Source organism: Ornithodoros turicata, unplaced genomic scaffold, assembly GCF_037126465.1.
Source record: "Ornithodoros turicata isolate Travis unplaced genomic scaffold, ASM3712646v1 ctg00001056.1, whole genome shotgun sequence".
Classification (NCBI taxonomy): domain Eukaryota; kingdom Metazoa; phylum Arthropoda; class Arachnida; order Ixodida; family Argasidae; genus Ornithodoros; species Ornithodoros turicata.
In genome coordinates this window covers 159712-184865 of record NW_026999452.1, presented here as the reverse complement: position 1 = coordinate 184865, position 25154 = coordinate 159712, and the positions used below count along the sequence as shown (strand labels likewise).

At 48.0% G+C, this 25154-nt stretch overlaps 1 protein-coding gene across 1 annotated transcript in view; it reads left to right on the top strand.

Annotated features, from left to right (window-relative positions):
• Positions 1-9556: 9556 nt before the first annotated feature.
• Positions 9557-25154, top strand: part of LOC135376210 (uncharacterized) — a 64620-nt gene continuing 49022 nt past the window's right edge. The window contains exons 1-3 of the mRNA XM_064608811.1: positions 9557-9656; positions 11214-11258; positions 11747-11791. Coding sequence (XP_064464881.1) covers positions 9557-9656; positions 11214-11258; positions 11747-11791 — 190 coding nt within the window. The remainder of the gene's footprint in view (positions 9657-11213; positions 11259-11746; positions 11792-25154) is intronic.

The following is a 25154-nucleotide window of genomic DNA, read 5'->3' as shown; positions in this document are numbered from 1 at the left end:
CATTCATGGCGGACGGTGCGATACTGATGTTGTTCTACTTACGGCGCATGCTCTGCTTTTCATGAGCTTACAACTACACGTTTGTGTGCCGGCTTATGCGGTGCCACATACCGCTTCAATGTACACTGACCGCAACACTTTTCTTTCAGCCACAATGGCGGACGCCTCAACTTCCACGGAGGGTAGTAAGTACGCTAGATTGCTTCTGTCGCAAAACGGTGTGAGCATACGAAGAAAGCACTATTTTTTTCTTTCTTTTTTTTTCAGATAAAGTTCGCCGAGAGAGGAAGTTGAGAAGTTGGTAAGCAAGACTTCATGCCACTGGGGTCAGGAGCTGAGCTTTGCCGTATAACACACCCTTAGTATCTCATAAGCAGGGTTGTTAAAGTTACTTTTCAAAAGTAACTAAGTTACACTTCCAGATACTCAGCTTCAAAAGTAATTAAGTTACAGTTAGAGTTACTGACAGGAAAAAATACTGAGATACAGTTATAAATACCTTGGAAAAGTATCCGACTACGGGTGGAGTTACTTTTTGCAATTCTGTACGCAGACCATATCTTTCGCCTTTGGCTCATGATAGGTGTCACTCTAGAGCCACAGAGACAACCCTTCTTGGGTAATCGTACATAATTGCAGGCAAAAAATTGAAAGGAACCTCTAAACTGGGGGTAACCGAGACAGGGACGGGTGAGACGCTCAGAAACTTCATCTTCGGCTCACAGCGGAGACACTTCAGCTCAAGATTCCCGTTCTCCTTCATTATGATGACTTTAAAGTGCTCTCAATATTGTGGCCACGCTCTGACAGAACGGAGGCGACTTTGCTCGGCGGGCTACTCGTAGCTACAGGCGTCCGCGCCCAAGGTGGCGTCGACGCCTTCAAACTCGGCCATTCTCTTCATTACCGACAAGGCTCCCGTGGCGAGGAACAAAGAATGTCACTTGCGAGCGCGAGGGCATGAGCACGTGCAGGAAGGGCGAGGAGGAGTGGAGCTCGTGCCTGGTGTCGGCAAGGGAGCCTCGACGAGTTTCTGCTGCTTCTCATGCGCATGGAGGATCCCTATAGTGTCGGCGCACCCTTCGCGCCACCTCCTGCTCGGCGACGGTGTTGCGTCGTGTTTACTCAGAAAATACTCAAAAAGACAGATACAAGTTACTGAAAAAGTAATTAATGTACAGTTAGAAGTGCGTGTTTGAAAATGTATCTAATATTTCCTCAAGATACATAAAAAGTATCTAAGTACACGTACTCAGATATTTTTACTCAGTTACTTAACAACCCTGCTCACAAGTGTCACAAAAAGGCGTGCGTCTCCCATTTTCAACAAGTCAGCGGAGAGAAGGATGTCACTCGGATTTGTAGTTGGCTAGGAGTGTGTTATTTGGTGGTGTTCATTTTTATGAGTGAAGGGTAAAGTGGTGCAAGGCGAGACAAATTTGCAATCGAACGTGAAATTTTTATTTTCCGAACTAGACATGGACACGTTCTGAGTGGTTTAGAACTTCTGACCTGCAAAAGCAGAACAGACGAAGCGGTCTAAAATACGCACACAACAAGAAATTCAATGTAAATAAACAATACAATGTCAATATCAATACACTGTCAATACATACAATACAATGCCATTGTCATTGCCATTGCCATTGTGTCATCTCCCCCAAACCTCGGGGGAAGATGAGACACGCCCTGGTAACCCAAGCAGTTAAGCCCGTGGGCCCCTACACAACCCTCCCTGATGAACAACCTCACATGATGTGCAATACAACCATACAGCACCCGGTGCTATTTTGCCCCGCCGTCCTTTGCAAACAAGACAATGCCAGTCTGTGTCGCTGGTCGTCGCTTCTGTGTGCACTTCTGCTTTGCTCAAGATGTATTTGAAAACAGGAAAATCTTCTGGAAAATGCCGAGTCAATATGATAAAAAAAGAAATCGTTTAGGAACAAGCAAAAAGCCACCTAATAGTTGACTTAACCGTCTCTGAATTGCATTAAATTTAATTTGCATTCAATGAAAATAACGCTAAATGGTCCCGTGTTGCCTGTTGCATATTATCGGATGCCTAAATTTTTCTGTTCAACACAGAATAACCTATATTCTGCATATATATCGTGTAAGTGGCCGGGACCCATCCGCGTAGAATGACGTCACGCGGACCTGCTCTGGCCTTGGCGGTATAACTTTTGCCCACTTTTCCCCCTTATACTTCCGAAAATCTTACTCTGTACGCTTCTTTCAGGGCCTGCCTTTTGCTGGTACTTCTGATTGGCGCAGCGCTTATTTGTGAGTATTTACTAGAGGCCCAGTAAGAATCTGTCCACTTACACTCGGTTTTTGATTTCTTGAGAGGGACTTGCTGTGCGTCTCATATACTCTGTGCGACTACTAGCTATGCGGCTACTACTAGTTGTACAAGCTATGCGGCGCATTGTCGGTAGAAAAAAGGCGTACGCCTTCCGTTGTCGACCATTTTGAAGAGGTGTCCCCACTATATCCCGTGTAATCACACGGTGTCGGTGGTGTGTCTACACTGGGTGATGTGAAACCAGTGTCGGTTTCGCCAAGACGGGCTAAAAAAGTGCAGTCTGGCAAATTCCTGGCGTTCGGCGCGCCACCTGAACATGCGACACTGCTACGCTTTGACCAATCGAACACTAACTCCTCTGGATCTGCAAAACAAGTGGCCACGCATTTTCGACCAACCGTAGTTGCCATATACCACTGTATTTACCATACAGGGTGTTTCATTTAAATCCCTGGTCTGAATAATCCGCGAACGGGTGCAACAGTTCAACTCTGTACCGCCTAAAGGCTGCGTACTATCGGAATGAGTGCCATGAGTGCTCGTTAATTAATACAAAATTTAAACCCGTGAAAAAACAGGGCTCCATTTGGCACTGAAATTGGTATTACACGTTTACGCATTTTCATTTTCTTCATTTGTTTTCCACGAAACTAATTAGTATTAAATGAGCACCCCTCGCTCATTCACACTTGACTCAGTTTGCAGGCAGTCTGGAAGAGGTACTTGTAAAGAAAGGTTCTTCGATTGTTGCAGCCGTTCGCGAATTAAAGGGACGGTAAATGACTTTTCGATGGCAATTGCTCACAGACACACGAAAGGAGGTTCCAAAGCCAGCCCACAGAGTGACAGTAGAAAAAGAAGCAGTTCCTAAAATAGGGAAAGCACTATCCCAGCGAAAGTCACACTCGATAAGCCATGCCCCTGTTCTTCCTTTCTCCGATGCTGTGGTGGGCTGGGTTTCGAAACTCCTTTCGTCGGACCGACAAAGATTGCGCTTAAAAATTCACTTTGCGCTGTCCTGTGGGAGCTCCGTAGAGCATGATGTTCGGGTATATTTTTTCCGGATGGCTAGCTCCTGAATATCACTGTCAATTATCATTAATCTGTGTATTAATCTGTAAATTATTCTGTCTCGTTTTAGCGGATTATCTCGCAATCCCATAAGAGGTTCACCAACTTCCAACTCAAGGGGGTACCACTTGGCCTAATGTATGTTGAGTCACTTACACATCGCCCACTGATCAGTGTCACGTGACGAAAGGTGGTGGTCCACCGGAGTGATGCCAAAAGCCACCTTCGCATCTTCACATAGCTTTACACATAAATTTGAGGCTTTGTATGTATTTGTCCCTTCTGGTTGTTCCAGCCTCAGAACATCAGTTCTCTCGTGTTCAACATTTTCCGCTTGCGTCGATCCCTGTCGTATGAATGTGTATATGAGTGAGCAAAACTGTAAAAGTGAAAGGAGGATGCGTGAGAGAGAGTGACTGGTTTGTTCCTTCAGATGACGCACCCTGGAAGTCGCTGAGAAGGCGTGCTAGCTTAGCTCAATTGGTAAAGCCCTGGACCGGAAATACAGAAGATGTGGGTTCGAGTCCTACAGCTAGCTAACCTTTTCAGTGACTTTCATCTTTCACCCAAAAACCTGTCTCTTTTCTTTTTTCATTCCATGTCCAATTCCTTGAGTCCTCACGAGACACAGACACGAGAGTCCTCACGAGACACCTCACAGTGTCCCTGCTAGTGATTCTCCAAAGTGGTAGCAGGACCATTTCCGTATCCAGTCTGTATGGAAACTTATCCTTGTTTTACGTTGAATATTCATCTATCCATCTATTATATTCTCGATAATTACTTATTTGGTTTTATTAGTGGTATTGCAGACACTTTCGTTTGCAAATGTAAAGGGTCCTCGTTTCGTACAACGTAAGGTCGTCGTCGGACGACCCCATTTATTTCTTGCACACGTCACTGTAGGAGCGGAGCATGTAAATAGCGGCCACTTGTCGATAGTACCGTTTCGCCTTATGAAAGTGCACCCGCAGCGCTCTTTTTGCCTAACGCACTCATCCCTCCCGCATCCTGAGTCCGATAATACGGATTAGGCGAAATGGAAATAGGCGAAAAGGCATGTAACCGACATGTTAACACTCAACCCCTGACACCGAATTCAAATGTGAGCTAGTATGGGCTCATGAACACACTGACGTGATATGAGCGCTTCCTGTCTTACGTTGAGAAACGTTCAAGAAACGTAATGCCTTTGTGAGGCCCTTGAGGAATGCACATAAATAAATACATCAATGATGATAAGGCCTTATTCTACGCAGAGGCATGATATTTGATGCGTACTTATGGGATGGCATTGAAAGGGGCTTTTTCAAAGTAGATCAGACCTTGATTTTCACATTTGCTGCAGGTGCAATGACATGAAAGGAATACCTTTGCTTATCACGTTGACAACCTCCTGCCACTTGTTCGAATGGATACTGAGAGTAGCTGCCTTCAGAAGGGGATCCTAGTCGCGATGCTTACGACCAAGTGCCCAAGCCCTGAAATTTTGGATGGTGTACCATTGCACACACATGTTTGTATGCAAACAAAAAACTGTGCAACAAAGGTACACCTTTACAGCCTGTGTACGTGACGGAAGGGCGAATTGTGCGGACAACACATCGCCTATTCCCTTAGACAAAGATACCCATTCTATAAACAATAGTGTAAGTTGAGAATCTCATGCCGGTTATCGTTCGATCCAGCCGCTGTATCAAAGAAACGAAGCGCAGCTGACACTGTTCCCGACGTGCGCAAAAATCGGGGAAGAGTGCATGTTTTGTGATGCAGCGTCATCCAGCGTCGTCACTGTCTACAGCCATAGAGTATACGTATGTGCTCGTGAGCCTCTTGCGGCGAGCGGTGGCTACAGACACACCTGCAACGTTTGTACAATTTAGAATTCAGAAGCGGTGTCACGATCAGGATCAGGAAACTCATAAAAGTGCGCATTTGTCGATGAGTTAATCATTCATTTCCACTGGCTGGCCATCGTTGTTGTGGCAAAGGGCCAGCTGCGTTAAGGTCATCGACGTCTCCTAATTCAGTCGGTCTGGCCTGATGAACTCATCTTCACCGCTCAGTGATATCGACCTGTCACTACCGCCAAATTCGCTGTCAGACATTGCGACGTGGCGCATGGCAACTTCCAATTGCAAACAACTCTTTCGTTATTCGGTCGCCCCAGCCTTCCACCGTGGTCACCACGATGTCACTCCCGTCGTTGCATGAGAGGGAGTTAATCGAGCTGCAGCTTCCAGCGTCTGCTATTACGGCATATTTCTGTACATTTTTCGAAAACCACGTCGTTGTTTTGGATGCAACTTTCGCGACTATGTTCCTGTAGCACCCGTGATATAGCTTCCGCTAAGTTTCGGAATCAGTCGATCTGTGCAAGACCATCCCTTAACTGGAACATCCTTTATAGCGCGCTTGTAGCCAATCATTCGGGGGCGGGGGGTTGTAGGCATTTTCGTGGCTCCTTTGTAAAGGGAAACCCTGTTCCACGGTCCCAGCAAGCTCAACGCAGCCTATACTGTGGAATGCGTTGTAGAGATTCCACGAATTATTTTTTTCACTCTTTCAGGCATCTTCATCTTCACTCGGGATGGGAGTATACCCGTGTACCGTAAGTATTTGTTATTCGATGGTTTGGCAGACCGTTGATAACGTGGCTAGCCTCTCACCGTATCAATCGGAACCAATCAGTGGATAAGATTCTGAGTCACGCACGAGTGCGATTGGTTCCGATAGAAACGATAACTTTATCAACGGTATACTAAAACTCACTATTTACTACAGGGCCCCGATAACGCTCGGAATGCTCGCAGAAGAACGCGTAGTGAATCACGGGCCGAACTGATGTGCAGTTAACGCACGTTATGGGATAACATGTTGAAGATGAGGCCCCAGGGCGTTCGTTTCTTTCGTCCTCCCTTAAAGCTGTGAAGGGTACACGGATAGAGTGTTCGGCGGCATCAGATGGATCGAGATCCTTTCGAAGAGAGCATACAACTACAACATTGCTAATTAGCCTTCAGTTTCAAAATCTGGGAGAAAAGCGCAGATTGCCTTCTGTTTCGCGTGCGCCCCTATTCAAACAATTTTTTTAGGTATTTCGTCGTAGAGTAGTGACATATTCTCTCCGTAAGGATGTCCTCCTGACAGCAAGTAATACGTGAAAACGAGCACACTGTAGCTTTGCCTCTGTGCGTAAGCTAATGTCTTACTAGAGATTACTAATTACCTTCTCATCGACTTCTCTGAGCTGCCAAAGATTCGCAGTCGAGTGCAACTGCCAAAACCGGGGCTGCTGGTAACATTCCGAACTTGTTGCCTGCACTGTTTGCAAGTAATTCGTAGCGATCTATATTTATTGCTCCGCTTTTGGGCTCTTTTGCATTAATTGATTATGCCTTAATTGATTAATACTTAAGGGGTGTACATCATACACCTGTTTTCAACCAGCCCTCACGATGTCATTCTGTTCCCGTATTGTCAATCTACATCGACGAATTCTGCACGAGACTGGTTGCTAATGATGTCAGACAATCAATGAAAAACGGACGCTTTGTGGGCGAGACTTCTCTTAGTATATATGCTTGATGATGAGGTGATGATGAGGTGATGATGATATAGGTGCTCTGCTCGCGGAAAGACAGTATAACTGCTTCGGGGAGTTTGTTGGATGTGTGCGCAGTATTTGGCGTTGAGCGCGTTTGCTGTGAAACCGGATGTTATTTTGTCACCAAAACAAAAGCGGTGAAAACTGCATGTTTACAATTCAGAGATCAACACTGCAGATTCAGTTGAATAGCATGCCACTGAGTCTCGCATTAGGCCCTTGCTCTAACACATCTAATATGTCTGCAAATATTTTACAAGTCCTTGTCGTTCATCCACCTGCTTGAGCTCCTCTAGCCCCAGTGAGTTTTGAATAAGTGCAGAATAGTAGAACCTAAATAGCGTGTGGTCGAATGAGTGAACTGCTATCCCCGCCTCCTACATGTGTAGTGTCATGTGTGCGTATGTCACACATATTGAAGTAGTGTATGGCAATTTCATATTACTGCGTATTACAACCTGAAGTCTTCGAGGTAAGAATAGGGTAAATATTAAACATGTGCTCTAAATTTCGGAAGACCTTCCTGTCTGCTAAATTCGGGAGCAGGTTCATTTACTCGAACTAGTTATGTACCGATTTAGTACAAACAGTGATGCAACTGCATTTCCTGCAAAACAACTTAGTGTGCACCCTACAAACGTCTCAGCGAGGTCAATTTCACCAAAAAGAGGCATCCCTCAATTCGGGTTGCCAATTCGAGGAAGAATCCGTTCAGCCGTCAAACATTAGGATCAATGCAAACCACAAAGTTCTACTACTGATGTAACGCCTTGTTAGTCGACAGCAGGCAAACGCACGAACCGTGTGTGAAACAAGGAAAAGGGTGTAGGGTTCTCCACGAACCTTATGTGTTTCCTGGCTGTTGCTCTTCTTCGATGCATTTGTGCATATTTTTTAAGTGTGATAATTCCTAAAATGTATTCGTTCTTTCTTTAGCCCCCGGGCCATATACAGGCAAAGTACACCTTATGTCAATCTCGTTGTATTCAGGGGCGTCAGATGTGGTCTGCTTTATAGCATTTATATGATAAGGCTACATGCCGCGTTTGGAATCAGTGCCGTGTTAGTGACTCATACGATCGCGTGTTGACGTAAACTCCCGATAGCACCTTGGGGCACTATCGCGAAGACATCGCGAAAAGTCTTCTGAAATGGGTTTCTTTAGTGCGCTTCATTGCGAGCTTAGCAAGTAAGTGCACTGGCCATCGTTGCAGCAAGCCTTAAACAATGTTCATCTCTACCTTTCGCGACTTCATAGTCAGATGTTAAGTATTGCTCCGCTTTTATCCGATATCACCGAACTCCTCATGTAAATATCTCATCCTGGATCACCTCATTGCTCACACTTGTAGATACTCTCTTGTTATCGTCCGCCAAGCACGTTAGCCTGTTCACCCTCCTCTCTTTCTTATCCTGGTCCATCTCATCGCTTATACCTGTAGATAGCTTTTAACACACTGTCACATCATCTCTCCCATAAGCATCTCTCACACACTCACTGTAGTTTTGGCGCTCGGCCTTTGTTGCCTTTGTGCCATTAAAACCATAATCTCTTTCTCTCTCTCTTTCGCGACTTGGAATGGCCCTTTCGCCCGAAAAGTGCGTCGAGTTCCCTTTCACTCATGCTATCTATAATTTCACTCTTTGGGTGGGTGCAAAAAAAGTTCGAACCTGTGCGTTCCCATCACTTCCTTGGTGTAGCACTGGACTCGAACCTGCGCTGAGCTCGCCAGATTAAGCACCTTGAAACGAAAGTGCAGCGATGGCTTCGTGAAATACAATATCTTTCTGTCTTGGGCTGGAACTGTGATCAACGCTCGCTTCTAGCCATTCACGCGGCTTTGGTGAGCGCGACTGTGCTTTACAGCCTCCCACTCTTGCACACAGTGTCTATAACATCATTAAATTTCGGACCCAGCCTTCGTCGCTGCCTTTGAGTTCCAAGAATGGCTGAAACAAGCAAGCCCTACCTGAAGCTGGTGAACTCCCGGTGGAGGTCTTCCATGAGTGGGAAATGGCTCGACAATTCCTACGTTTGCGTGCGCACATACCCCGTCACCCACTCTTCAGGAAAATTCGATACCGTCCTGAAAGTGATTTCCATCGCGTCGCGCAGAGGACACGCCAGACACTCGGTGATTTCATATCTAAGGACGTCACATCGTCGACCGCACACTGGTCCCTGCCTGTGCCACCCACCTTTGCACGTCTTCCGGACCTCCGGGACCGCAGAGATAAGGTTCCCCATCAAGTCCTTCGAGCCCAGTTTTATGCTCCCGTAGACGCGAAGCTTTCTACCTCTGGCGCCGCATACACCGATGGCGCATCTAAAATGGCAAGTCCGCGTCGGCTTTCATCGCCCCATCCGAAGCCGTAGTTGACGGTCGTCGCCTTTCGCATGAAACCTCATCCACAGCTGTGGAACTTTATGCCACACTCTTCTTTCTCCAGCGCATCGTTCAATTTACCGCATGGAATTGGGTGGTATTCACTGACTCAACATCTGCCCTGCATGCAATTGAAAATTCTGGCATCCGAGGTTCCTCCGCACCGTTGGTTATGGATGTGTAATGGCTTACAAACTCGCCTACAAGGCAGGGCACAGGCTCGTTCTCCAGGGGTTCCAGCCCATTGCAGTGTCGAAGGCAAATAACAGGCTGACAGTAGCCGGTAGTTCGCCGAAGCAGCTCTCTCGTCTCGGACACAGACGCGGACTGCTGAGAGGAGATCAACGGTCCGTGCTTCGTCGCCTCGTGACTCCTCTGGCTACTCCCCAGCGGACCGCTGACATCCCCCACCCCCCACCCCGTCATGCTGAGCAGAGTTGATCCAGCGTTGGCTTTCCGCATGCCTGCACATATCTCTCGTCAAGATGACACATTAGTTTATCGAATGTGCCTCGATGTGGCCTTCACAGCACCTCTTGAGACAAGTTGCCTCTTCCCACGGCAAGCATCGCGCTGCTGTTGAAGATCTAGAGCACATTTTGCTCCATTGCCCACTCTACGAACCTTCACGAACCTTCCATAACGAGCTCGACTCCTGCCCCCTCTCGCTCACGAAATTGCTTGGTCCTGGCCACATCCAGCGCTCCAACGCTCTGCCCTCAAGGCACTTCCCTAAGAACACATTGTCATGCCTGAGATATCGGACGGCTATCACACCTGGACTGGCAGGACGTCCGCGGGAGGTCGAAATTGGTCCTCAGGGTACCCCCCTTTCATTGGTTAAAATGGGACTCTGACATGTTCTTACGATGTGTCCTTTTTGGTTGTTCCTAGGAGGTCATCAAGGACCGATGTAGGAGACTGTGATGACACAGCAGAGACATAGTCTAGCATCGTTTTATTTTAACTCATTTCTTTTCATCAAACCACACCGTGGTGCGCTGCTACCTATACGGCAATGCTTTTCGCGCGAGATATGTAGCCGGAAGAACAGTAACAGTCGTCGTAATGTGGCTCGATTCGATCGTTAAAAGGTTTCCAGTGCAGTAGTAGCCTCAAAAGTTCTTGCGAACGTCTGTCTTATGTCCATCCCCAGACGAGGAACAGGGAACCGTTAGAGAACCCTATGTGATTGTCATGTGGCATCATACATATTGTCCACACAACAGCCTCTCGAGCCGCTCAAGGAATAGAACAGACACGCGATTGTACCCAGTAATGGTCGTGCATTGCAAGGAATTAGCTGCGTAATGCGGTCTGGCTGGGCGGGCTTACGGTGACATGTTGTTGTTGAATATGGGTTTAGGAGCCAAGACAAGAGCTGCTTGCGGGACCGACTTCAAGGATAGAGCAAAGTTGTTAGCACTTTCGACCGAAGATTAAGTTTATAATTCCAAAGTTGCAGCAAACTGCTCGATATACTTGCCAGTGTACATTTGAGGGCGATGTGATCGGTTTGTTTGTCATCACAGCAATACTTAAACGGAACTTAAAGACAATCACAATCTCGACCAGATAAAATCACCGGCGATCCTTGCAAAGGCAGCTAAGCAGCCATCATGTGCAGGGGCGGATCTAGGATTTTCCCGTGGGTGGGTCCGCTATAGACAAGTGCCACGTGCGTACTGGGATTTGCCCATTGAACCGCATCTTCAAGTCTGGGATTTGGAGGGTGTAGACCCCTAGACACCCCTAGATCCGCGCCTGGTCATGTGGTCGGGAGACATAAGCCAAATGAATCCTTCAGGTGGACTGAAATCGATTGATTGTTCTTCCGCAGGAACGACTAGCACCCCTGAAAACGACGATCTGAGTCAGTCGCACGGTAAGTGCTTCAGGCATTGTTCCTTGACGTACCGACCTGCAGAGGGGATGGGGGTACGCAGTGGCATCGGAACTATTTTTCGAATAAGGGAGGCGGGGAAAGAAAAGTTGCAGCAAACTGCTAGATATACTTGGCAGTGGACATTTGAGGGCGATGTGATCGGTTTGTTTGTCATCAAAGCAATACTTAAACGCAACCTATAGACAATCACAATCACGACCATATAAAATCACCGGCGATCCTTGCAAAGGCAGCTAAGCTGCCATCATGTGCAGGGGCGGATCTAGGATTTTCCCGTGGGTGGGTCCGCTATGGACAAGTGCCACGTGCGTACTGGGATTTGCCCATTGAACCGCATCTTCAAGTCTGGGATTTGGAGGGTGTAGACCCCTAGACACCCCTAGATCCGCGCCTGGTCATGTGGTCGGGAGACATAAGCCAAATGGATCCTTCAGGTGGACTGAAATCGATCGATTGTTCTTCCGCAGCAACGACTACCACCTCCGAACACGGGGACCTGAGTACGTCGCACGGTAAGTGCTTCAGGCATTGTACCTGGACGTACCGACCTGCAGAGGAATGGGGGTACGCAGTGGCATCGGAACTATTTTTCGACTAAGGGAGCGGGAAAAAATTCTACCATAAGCATCATCATCATCATTTATTTTCCTTGACCTCTCATGCATGCAATACAGGGGCGGTACACAAATTGAAAACGTGCTCCAGGCAAATTACGACATGTGCATAATTGTACAGCACACCTGAACTAACATTACAGAAGTAATGTGTATGAATATGTCAGTGAGCAGATGATGTTAATGTAATTATCAACATAATTTGCATATCTTTTGTACATATTTCACAAACAAGGAAATAGATCAACGAACGCCATTAGCCGCGAGAACGCGGGCTTTTTCTGTGGGCTTTTTCCAGTCAAGGATATTTCTGTCCGGTAAACTTGTTGCCGATGCGGCAGCCCAACAATGGAAGATTCAACAGAAGGAGCATGAAATGTATGTCTACGCGGGAGCCGCGGCGCAGCACGACCGTAGGACGCGAAATCAAACGAAAATCTAACTATATTCCCCGGGGCTGGAAGCGAACATCGTCTGATCCTCAATCCTTTTGCCTCTTGCAATTAAACCTAGCTTTCCTGACGCGGTCTGGAGCTCAGCAAGAGCCTATCGTAGTAAGCTAGCACTGCAACGAGGACTGATAGGGGAGAAAAAAACAAATACTGTGCTAGACTTCCAACAACATGATATTTTATTGACACCGAAACATGTTCCTTTTATGATTGCCTCCGTTGTAATCATCCACGTGTCACATTCCAGTCTACACATCAAATCCCTTTGTCCCACTTCTCCAGGAACATTGCCTGGCTGACGCATAGCGACCCCGTGACGTTAATCGTTGGAAGTCTAGCGCAGTGTTTGTCTTCTCCCCTTTCAGTCCTCGTTGCAGTGCTAGTTTACTACGATGGATCTATAGCAAATGGCAAAAAATAGCAAATTCTAAAAACACTCTACGCTCAAGAAACTTAAAATGAACTCGTCACTCAGGCTTCCCCACAAGATGCACAAAAATGATCTCTGCTTCTTAAAATCACAATCGCCAGCTACCCAACAAGTTGTACAAATCCTTAAACTCAAAATTGCCAGGCAAGCAACCTAACTGAACCATTTTTACGTCAGTCTCGTCAACTTCACTTAGCTGCAGGGGTGGGGAAGTGCGAATCTTCTTCGAAGAGGCCTGAGACGTCTTCTTGTCGGCTGGGTATCTTCTGGAATTTTTCACGACGTCACAGCGTGGCACACAACACTTGCACACGTCCCAAAAATAATCTAACTGCACTGTACTGCAATCTGCACTTGACACTTCAGGCCGATTGTGGCGCCAACACCGCTGCTATTGCCGCCTCCACTATTCCCAAACTTCCCCGGCGGACAGACCACTGCTATCCCCCTCGCGTTTACATTCAGCCGTCTTCTAGACCAACCACGGGGCGAGTCTCTCAAGTTCATCCAGCAATCCATTATAAAACCTCGTTAAACGGGGCTCTCACAAGCCACTCCACGGAACATCCCTCTTTTCTTCGGCAGGAAAAAGTCACGACTCCACTGTCGCAAAACCCAACTATAGTGCGAAAAACACACGGACACAGAAGGGAACAAACTGGCGCTTTCTTTCAACACTTGGAAAAATGTACATGGATACATAAGGCCACACAGAACCCACAAAAACCTGCCGTCACACTTCATTCCGCCAGAGAAATGAGGCTTGCCTATCATGGAATGATATCTCCTTTCCGGATAGGTTGGTCGACGGCGTCGCCACACATTCATCACCCAACTTATCAATTGCGTTTTTTGCCTCCATTTTCTCCCGTGTCAATCGACAAGACCTTGACACGCAGATCGTGTCTGAAACCCTCGGTGCACACCCACCTGACTTGCAGTGGAGTGCCAACAATCCTTCTCTTTTGTTGTCCACATTATATGAATGCTCTTTTAGTCTTTCATTGACGTAATACTTCCCGCACGACAGCGGGATCTTATAGACTACATTTGTTGTACACTGTAATGGCAGGTTCCTATGTTTAATAGTACACGTACCAACAACAGCATCATCGACAGGCTTCATCCCGAACAATTTTTTCAACTTATCTGGAGTTGAAAAAATCACATCCACATCCGATCGAACGGAGAGCACGGACCTGACATACATTTTTGAAACGGCGCAAGAATACGAGACATAATGACACGTAACCGCCGCCCCACCGAACATCAAGCACTTCATACTCCACGTAGGGATGAACGAGAAAGGGACATCAAATGGTCGACAGCACAACACCTCATCCAGGAATTCGAAGTACTAGTGTCCTCCATCACAAACAACAGACCAGGCGCTGAGATAGTACTGTGGCGGCTCGTGGACAACGATGAAGACGTGCTTCCGCCGTGACCATCTGCCCGCCGGGACATTCCATCATCGCCGGTCAGGACTCGTGTGGAGGAAGACCATCGTCCTCAACATTTGGTGACAGGAATAAAGAACACCACTTTCGGCGTAATTCGGCCCCTCCCCATCCCAACGGCCAGCGAATCACTCCGGAAGCCATCACTGAACGCACGGTGCATAGTTCCTCCGAGAACTCGCTAGGCGGTGACGCTCTTCGCTCAGCATTCAAGACCTGGCATATCACGAGGCCGCTCCAGCACCACATCACTCTCACCACGCCATGGTCACTCTCTCTGCCTTCCACAATGGTTCTGGTCTTCGACAACCCAGTAGCCAACCATCTTATGGCAGGCAAGAGGCCCCGGGACCACAATTCCACCCGGGGCACGAACGGAGGCCACAATGAGTCCTACTCCCGGCCTCTCCGTGCTCCAAGACGGTCCTCCCCGGCAATTCACAGGCGACAACCATCAGAGCTAACTGCTCACGTACCGGTCGCGGTACTGTCGCCCTCTCGCCCATGCCACTTCGACCCGCGCCTGGACGCCCGGTGAGCACTTGCTCGCGCAATTCATTTCGCTGCTACAACACTTGAACAAAACTCCCATCCGTCCCTGTTCCACGTGTCGCCATTCTCTCTCCTCTTCACGTATCGACGCGACCCTCAACCGCGAGATCTACACCGCTCCGCGTTTGAGGGGGGTAGTAATGTGGCGGCCCGTGGACGACGATGAAGATGTGCTTCCGCTGGCGCGCGCCACAGCTCCTGCCAACCAGTTCTACCGGCACCGTCCTAGTATGGCGGGCTTCCAGCCCGCCATAGTCCTAGCGTGAGGCCACGACCATCTGCTCGCTGGGACGTTCCATCATCACCTGCTAGGACTCGTGTGGAGGAAAACCATCGTCCTCTACAGTACTGACAGCGACACTTCCCTGACGACAGAACAAACACGAGCACACACACACCAGCACACATGACTATAAGAGTTCAACAGGAAGGAACATGCTGTCAACAACCACCTCGTCCACATGCGTCAGGCACACGCCAACGTTATGGTTTTCACGCACGCAGCTTTCGCTCGGGACGGCATCCACGCAAACAACGCAGGCGTACGAGCTATGGCACACAACTTCAAACACCTAATGGTCCATAGATTCCGTCCTGCACTGACAAAAGCTCAAACACAACATCCTCAACCAGCTCACACTTTAAGTGCCAGCATCGCAAACCCCCTGAACACTCGATGGCATCAAAGGGGACCACAACGACCACTGCACCCACGCATATACACACAGCAAACGACAACACTCCAACAACAACCCGCGGACACACAAAGTTCACACAAACTACAAACACAGACAAATTACATCGAGGAACACAGCGAGTCTCCACAGCCACCGACGCCAGACTCTTAGCTTCGTACCCTTATAGTAAAGGCAAAAAAAAAATGCCAATAACTCTATTTAGAACTGTTAAATTGTTCCCTTTCGTTTGTTTTGAATAAAAGCTACGGTGTACCTCTTAAAATATCACGATTACCTTCAGGGTTACGGTCCCTTTTACAAAGTGTAACCCTTATGTAGAGGCTTGTGTGTAGTCTTATGGAATTATCACGTTACCTTTCTGTTAAGGTTACTGTTGCCTTGAATTCCGTACCCTCTGCTTAGAGGCTCTATCGTAGCCTTAAGGAAGTATATTCCCGTTACCTTTATGTTAAGGATACGGTGCCTGACAAAAGTTCAAAGGACGCCTGGTCGGCGTACTTTTTCTTCAGCGTGACAGTGCCGCCGCTGACACGTGAGGACAAGTAGAAAGCAGAAGCAGTAACGGATTGTTCTTCTGCTTTCCACTTCTCCTGTCATGTAGACGACCACAGTATCACGCTGAAGAAAAATTGCGCCGATTTCGTGTCCCGTAATCATGTGTCGGGTACCGTACCTCAATTTCTGGGACCAGGTCGCTAGTAAATGCAGCTCATAAATACTGATTTGTGAGACTGATGCGATTAAGACCTCTAGTTAGCCACAAAATGACTAACAATAACAGCACGTCAGGTCCATCTCAGACGTCAGCGTTTGTGACTGGCTTTCAATAGGGACCTGTGTAACGTGGTGATGACGTTGATGTCGGTATACACAGACCACAAGAAATGGCAGACAGTATTTTTTTTCCTTACCTATACTTACAACCATTTTTCGGTACAAAATCTCAAAACAGTCTTTGGAGCGGCTCCGCCACACACAGAAGGCTCAAGTGACACTCAAGTCACTCAACTAACAGAATAACCATCCGAATAAATTTGAAAGCGTCCTCAGAGCGAAATAAATTTTGAAGGCGATGCTCAACTTTAAAGGCTGTTTTACTTTCCTAACTAAACTTAAAAGAAAAATTCGTAGTTCGGGATTCTATCACACGCAATGAATCTCGCTTTCGCTATAGTGGCCCGAAGAGATGGAAAGCGCTGGGGGCGAGGTCTGGACAGTGAGGGGGATGTGGCAGCAACTCCCAGCCATGTTCCGTGTCGTGAGATGCGCAGTATGCGGGCGTGCATTGTCCTGTAGAAGGAGGACTCCTTTGGTGTGAAGCCCGGCCGCTTATGCTTCAGCGCCTTATGCACATCCCTGAGAACCTGGCAGTAATATGCACTATTGATGGTGGTACCACTGGGCAGAAAATCAACATGAACGCCAGCCCCGAAAACCGTGTTTGTCCCAGAAAACCGTGGCCATTACCTTACCCGCAGACGAGGTGCTTCGGAACTTCTCGAGAGCTGGCGAGCCGGATGCTTCCACTGTTTTGATGTGCGTTGAGACTCAGGAGTCAAATGGTGCACCCACGTTTCATCGCACGTGATGATCACTTGATCGCCGATCAAGGAACAGCTGTCCTTCAGTGTCGAAACGGTGCCTTAGCTCTTGGGAGATTTCCAGTCTTCTCTGCCGGTCAAACACGGCGAGCTGCCTCGGAACCCAATGGGCACTAACTTTCATAAGCTGGAGGTGTTCTTTTCAATGTTCCCACAAAAAGGTCCGTCTTTCGAGCCAGTTCGAGACATGTTATCCGTCGGTCCTTGAGGATCAGGCGTTCCATAAGTTTTCTCCACAAGTGATGTTCTCATGAACTCAGACCCTGGACTCTGAGCCGCCCGGCCGGGATCCTCTTGCACTGTTGTACGGTCGTCTCGGAACCGTTTGCACCACTCAAATGCTTTGCTGCGGCTAAGTGTATCCTGGCCATACTGAGTCTGAAGTCTTCTGTGAATTTCAGATGTCTTTGTGCCTTCATTCACGAGAAACTTCATAACAATTCGCTGTTCGATGTGCGCGCTCACCTCGTTGTTGCCGTCTTGTCCAGCACGTGTCTTCTGTTTTGTGCAAACTTTGGACCACCGCATGGTGAACGCGGAGGCCTGTCGCGTGTGGAAATGACGAAAAAGAAGTAACGCGAACCATTTGTACACTCAGGAGACAGAAAGGCCCGGTTTGACTTAAACAGCCATCGTAGAAGGACAACGAATTTCACTGAAACTCACCTGAAGCAATTTTCAAGCTGATACATTGTATCCAATTATGTATTTCCAATGTCCGATATTAAAGCATATTCTAAAAAGCATTTCTACTAAAGCATATTCGTAAAGGAAAAATACTTACAAACCGCAATGGATTTCTGTCCTATTTAATGGCACAGCATCAGATCAAGGTTATTCAAATAATATTAAAGAAGTAACCGTGCAAATTATCAGTCAAACGGTGAAGCTGGCTGCAGTACACTACAATGTGTCACATGTAACAATATTAGTATACCTCAGTGTTTCCAAAACTGACACATGAACCTTAGGGAGGCCGCAATGTGCGAGCGGGGGTTACACCACATGGGGAAAAGAGAAAGCAGATGAAGTGAACGCAATATGCGACAAAACCAAGGAAACTATCTCACTGCTACTGCAATGTATTGAAGTTGTTTTACAAGAATGTTCAAAAAAGTTCAGTTCAGCGCACAAACACCCGGGAACCGAGCTAATGTACAGCAACGCTTTCCATCGAGTCCGTCGCATTATTTCTGTTTCACGACGAGAACCCCGAACCTACAGCATACGTCACTCCCCGGACTTTCGCTCAAGGATCCCGCCACGCCATGTTTCGTCCGCAAGTCTCATCAGAGACAGTTTTCCTTTCATTCTTTTACCGCAGAATGAAAATGAACACCGGTTTAAAAAGTAGTACGTAAAAGACGATGAAAAAACGAAATTCACCCGAACGGGTACTGTATTCCAATTATTCTACGTGATAATGTATGTGCATACCTACTAGCGGACAAGGCTGCCGTGATACAATATATAAACTTTGGACGAGTGTTCCGAGGTCTGATTCTGCTGCAGGTAAACGTCGAGATACGCTGGCGCCAAAAATAATATTCTCAGGCTGAGAGCTCAGCTGCTTTCACATGTACCTGTTCTACCTGTATCAGCACGGTCAATGATACAGGTAGAACGATGTGAAAGCAGCGGAGCTCTCAGCCTGAGAATATTATTTTTGCGCCAGCGTATCTCGACGTTTACGTGCAGCAGAATCAGACCTGAAAACACTCGTCCAAAGTTTATATATTGTATCACGGAAGCCTTCTGATGCATGGGCGCCGTTACGCGGTCAATGATAATGCTGAGTGCAGATGATGGGCAGTACTTGCAGTATTAAGAACACAACTGTACTTCAAGTACTCTTCTCCATAGGGAAGCGAGAGTTCCCCATTCTTTTGCTGCTGTGAGTCTGAACCGCTGTTTTTATACCAGCTAGTTATTGAATCTACGTTGCATTAGTGTCAGCGTGCTGAGCGGTTGAGTCGTTGAACGTTGAGCTGGAATTGGAATTTGTGGGATCTGTGGCCCACAAACCCGGGGTGGTTCCGTGTTCGACCCGCCGTAACGCCGAAGAACACAAACAAAGTAATTAACAAAGAGACATAAGGTTTATTTCCTTACGACGTACGGATCAACTCGACTGTTCCGCTGCTGCCTCCAGACTAGCCACTGCCTCCCTCGCTTCCTTGGTCTTAAATGCGCACTGCCTGCTTCGGGTGAGCTGATAACGCAGGTGCCGGTGCCGCCACGCCCCCATGAATCACGACACTTGCGTGACTTGCGATAAGCGTTCCGACAGGGTGATGGCGTCCCACATCTCCCCCTCCTCAAAACTCCGTTGGGTCGGGGATGTCCAGCAAAATATCTTCGGCGTTGCGTACTCCGACATTTGGCGCTAGCAGCTGGGGGCGTACCGGTGAATGCAGAGGACAGCCGCGGTCAAGTTTTGTGGTGCCGGCAGCCCCCCACAGCTCTCGCAAAATCTGTATCAAAATCCGTGTTACTGCGCATGGAGCAATCCGTGCCTCTCTATTGGCCGGGCGCCACAAGAGTGTCCGGATTGGTTGCCGGAATTTGAAAACGGCACTTCGCACTTCCTCGCCTGCGTGCTGCGTACTCCCTCGGCGGTTTCATTTGAAATTTGAACGGCGGACGCCGGGTTGGCGGTGCCTTTCGTTGGGAGGCAAGCGCGTTCGCCGTCTTATCCGTGTGTTATGGTTGTGTACTGTCCCTCGATACAAGCATCGGCCTACGAACAGCCAATCGGATTTCAAAGTGAAGTGTTGTCGTGAATTCTGGCTCGATGAACATGTTCGAGCGCCGTCAGATCTGCATAGCGGTGACAAGAAAATAGGATTCATGAAGCAGCAGCATTTAATGTTTGACGTGTAGCAGGCAAGGACATGATAATCAAGAGCTTGTGCGCAAGTATGTGACAGGTGTTCGTTGCTGGGAATAAGCTGTGTTGATATGCGTGTTTTGCAAGTTTGAACTTTGTTCCAGTGTGCTAGGAAGTGCTATACGCAATGGATTCTACGCTCAGTGCATGTAAATGCGTCAACCTGCCGACTGTGTCAGTATAATAACTTAAATAAATTTCTGTTCATTACGACACTTTTCGCAGTTGTTTGGGGATCACGGAATAACTTTACGGCGTGCATGAAAGCTAGTAGACTTAGAGGTCAGGTGTAGCCGGTACAGGCCAGTATGGAAAGCAGAAGTCAGCAACAGCCAGAACCGGTCGGGTTGCGAGCCGGACGGAAAGACTTCTGATTAGAGGATTGAGGGAGCAATCGCTGCATTCTCATTGGTCATGTGCCCAGTGTTGTGTGAATTTACCTATACTATGGGCTCTATGGGGAGTTGGTGAGAGCTGGTGCCGGCGAGTCCTCGGCTGGAGAGGCACCGTGAAGTGTCCCCGACGGAGGATGCTGCTGCTGTAGACGCTGGGAATGAAGAACGCCGGAGCAGTGGGTTGACGGGTGGATGAGTGCATGGTACTCCGCACACGGAGCACAGGTGCTGCGGTTGCCGAGAAGTTTTCCTTGACGAAGATGCTGACGTAGACTGACTGTACCCAGACAACACGAAACTTTGTAGGGACATCCCAAACAGGTCCCAACATCCGCAGTCCCACAGGCGATGTATCTCGTACATTGGTAGGATGTGCGTTTGAAACGCAGCATTTGAAATCCGCGAAATCGCCTTGTGGATGCCAAATTGGGACGTTCGGCAATGACCAGTACGGAAAGCGGCGGGAAGGAGGTCACTCGAGCGTCCATTATTGTGATGCGAGTCTGCGAGTCTGCTACGGAACTGTCGTTAGCAATAGCAAGCAAAAGTAAGTATATTTAAACCTTCCGCACTCTTGAACTGCACTGTCATGTGACTACTATTGCATGTTCAGGCCCATCGTGACTACGTCAGTCAGATGCAGCTGAGATGCACGCTTCCCCATCTAGTGTTCCTCCGCGTGCTAACTTTGAAGAGTGGCCGAGGTTGTGGGCGCTTGCATCGTCTGTGTCACATATGTAGGTCTGACAAAACTGTTGAAATTGCTGAGGACGCAGCGGTCATTTATCGATCTCCCAGCTTGTGCAAGGACGTTGCTACGAACCCCACGCGTTGCATCCGGTGTGGAAGGAATGGAAGATGGAAAATATTGCCATTTCGGTTTGGTTAGATACGAAATTGCGATAATTATGAACGTCAATGGACTTCCACTGACAAAAGACCAGTTTTGGCCTATACTCTGCCACATCATGTTTGAGAGCAGGTTTCGCGTTCTTGTAATACATCTCCCATTTGTGGCACCGTTGCATATTCACCTGTACATTTAACTCCCTTTGTATATGGTTGTCTTGCAGTGAGGCGCATTCGCTCCATCTCTACTTCTGCTCTTCCTTCGGCTGCCCAGACCAGAAGCACAGTTGAACTGCGCCACATCCTGTACCAGGAACATTCCAGTTTAACTATTTTGTTTTGTTAGTTTGGACCCTTGTTTGTTGTTTCGTTCGGATAATTTCCTTCCACACTCACCGAATTTTTGTTTGAATTTTTTATATAGTCTACGGGTTTGTGGTAGGTCTTGCATTTATAACATTGTTGCATATTCACCTGTACATTTCGTTTCCTCTGTATGAATAGCGAGTTTTAGTGCATCGTACGTTACCGCATTTGCGTACGCCAGAGGTAGCGTTGCTGGTTCTGTGCACGCGCAAAATATAGACAGAGCTTCGCGCATTGCGCAGAACCACCACGCTATTCCTTATCTACGCAGGGGCGATAGCGTACGGTGCATTAAAACTCTCTATTGAATTGCAGTCAGCCGTACTCGCCATACATCCACCTCTGCCTCTGCTTCCGCTCCTTCATCAGCTATCCAAACCAGAAATGCGCCTCTACGAGGTAACATAATAAAATTTCAGGTAAAATTTTCAGTACCTGTCGTAACTTACAACATCCTATTTGAACTTTTGTACTGCCTTTTCTTACTGCAAGTTGCATTATCAACGTCCGACGCTGTGGTGTGATGCAGAAGGGATTTCATGAATGTTGCAGTTGCATACTATAATGCCTATACTTGCTTATAATGAGCTTAAACTTCTGCTACATTACCATTTGACCCCTTTCGGGTTGGGAACCTCTTTACAGTTTTTACAGAGGGCAGTTTTAACAATCTATTTGGAGCTTTAAATATCTTTAGAAGCGGCAGCTGCTATCCCCTGATTTGGATTTTTTAGTGTTTACAGGGAACAGTTATAACCCCGTACAAGTGTTTGCATTTGCTCGAACTGTGATATTTTATTAGCTTGATAGTATTAATAGTGAACATGCTGGATGATGACAACTGTAATCCAAAGAAACAATAAAATTTTTTCATGTTTACTCAAGGTGTGTGCATGTTACTTGCAGTGCTTATAATACATTATATAGCTTAAAAAGTGGAAAGAACAGCACTAAAAGGGGGACGGGACGAGGGGGAGGGGCTTCTCAGCGATATCCCATTCATGTCTGATGCACATCCCTCGGGGACATCCACAGGATCTCCCTGAAACATTTCTCGGTGTCTCATTTTTTCATTTTTGGGACAAGTTTAGGCTGTGTTTGGAACATGCCTGGGATGTCCGCAACATCCCCAATGTGACATCCCAGTAACGTTTATCGGACCATTTCGTGTTGTCTGGGTAGCTGTCCGTGGTCCTACGGCTACGAGGGGCCGCAGGACGGCGGGTAGAGAAATGCCGCATCTCCATAAAAAACAAAGAAAACATCACCTTGGAGGCTTACGGGGGCGAAGGTTATAACGAGGGAACCCCAGTAACCCGCCCAGGGATGTCCTATCTTCAGTGGGTTGAGACTCCGTGTCGATGGGATGTTGAAAAGGTTGGGATCGCGACGAACTTGTGCCGGAGTCCTCTTGCCCTTCGTCCTTGCTTCGTTCGGCGAAGGGCTTCTCTCGCGGACCGATGGGACGGGACTTACCGGGTGAGTGCGACTTATAGACTTGAACTTCGTCCTGCTCCAAGATGCGATCGATGAATTCCTTGAGGTCTGTGATGCGAACTGGTCCGGACACTTCGCTTGTACTGCAACGTTCAAGTCTATAAGTCGCGCTCACCCGGTAAGTCCCGTCCCATCGGTCCGCGAGAGAAGCCCTTCGCCGCGTCGCTAAGTGGATGCGTCCACCTCAGGACTACGTCTCCTACGCGGTATGTTACCTGGCGTCGATCCTTGTTGTACTGGGATGATTGGTCCAGTCGTGCGCCCACAAGATTCTCACGTGCACAACGAACTGCAGTTGAGAGACGGTTGCGAATGTCTTCCGCATATCGTGCATACGGGCGACGGGGTTGTTCCCTCAGTGTTCGTAGCGTGTTTTCGAGTGGAAATACTGTTTCCCGTCCAAAATTGAACTCAGTAGACCTCTTTTCTGTCGTACGAGTGGCGAAGCCAATCTCTGTTAGACGCGCGCCCCAATCCTTATGCCTGGTGGTAAGCGTTACCATCATCATTTTGATATTCCTATTGAACCGCTCAGTTATGTTTTCCTGAGGGTGATAGGGGGACGTCTTCTTATGTCGAATACTCAATGCCGAGCATGTGCCGATGAACACCTTACTTGTAAAGTACGAGGTGTTATCCGTGATAAGCTGGTCCGGGAATCCGAACCGCGAAAAGATATCGAGCAGTCGATCCCAGATCCAAGCTGACACCAACTTACGCAGGGGATAGAGCTCAACCCACTTCGTGAAGTGATCTGTAATGAATAACAGGTATTGGTTACCACGAGGACTTCTGGGGTATGGCCCCATTACGTCACATGCGACTATCTGCCAAGGCTCCTGACTGACAATCGGTTGCAGCAATCCTGGCGGCTGTCCGCCCCTAGGTTTCGACTTCTGACACACTGGACAGCTGCGAGTAAACCGCAAAACATACTGTCTCATGAAGAAGACCGAGAGACACGGACACAGAAGACGACACACGTACCTCACCAGAAGACCATCCTCGCTCAGCTTATAGGAGTCGAACCTCTCTTCAGCGTCTCCGGCGTCCGCTGGGCCCGTTGGCTTCAGCCACATTACTACATGCTGACTGAGTCTGTCCGTCCTCTGCGCTTCCACGATGTCCTTCCGGCTGACGATGTGTCCCCACGCCAGCTCTCTGTCCGTTCCGGCTTGTCCAACAGCGGCTACGAGCTCCTGCGTGGTAACGACGTCCTCCAGGTGCAGAGGTGCTCGGGACAGCGCAGCTGCCACTTTGTTAGAGGTCCCCCTCCGATATTCGATCGAAGTCGTACCGTTGCAACGTCAGACTCCAACGTGCACGTCTTCCGGCGGTATTTTTCAATCTACTCAGCCAGGCGAGTGCCTGATGGTCAGTCTGGATTGCAAATTTCGCACCATCCAGATGCATGTCAAACTTATTCAGTGCGAACATGATAGCTAGGCACTCTTCTTCGTCACGGTGTAATTTCGTTCAGGTGATGTCAGCGTGCGGCTTGCAAATGCCACAGGCCGAAGTTCACCATCGTGCTGTTGTAACAACACTGCGCCCAGTCCATAATCGCTCGCGTCTGTCTGCATTACAAATGGGCGATTAAAGTAGCACAGAAGTCATTTTTAACACCGAGTTTTCTTCCTATAAAACTGTTAAGTTTGCCAGTAAGATGCACCATGCGAAGTAATTTACACCACAGAGTCATAATTATCGCAGAAATTGAATTTAAAATACGCCGCAAAAAGCGACCGTGCGCAACGGTGGTGAAGAGCAGTACCAGCCTGTGATCTGCCTGGAACCTCGCGCTGACACTATAAGGAGAACGCTCCCTGATTGGCCTAGAGAAATGTTGTTTGCTACTCCGCTGTCGTCTGCTACTCGGCTGTTCGGGGTTCTGATAAAGCCTTTCTCCGGTTTGAACATATATTTTGCGCTGTTGCGAAGATGAACCCGAACCGTATCAATATGCCTGAACATGAACCCGAACTGAGCAAAAGAAAAACATTGTTCCGATCGCTGGTTTTTATGTACGAAATGCAATAGTATGGCAGCACATACCTCCCTCCCATACATC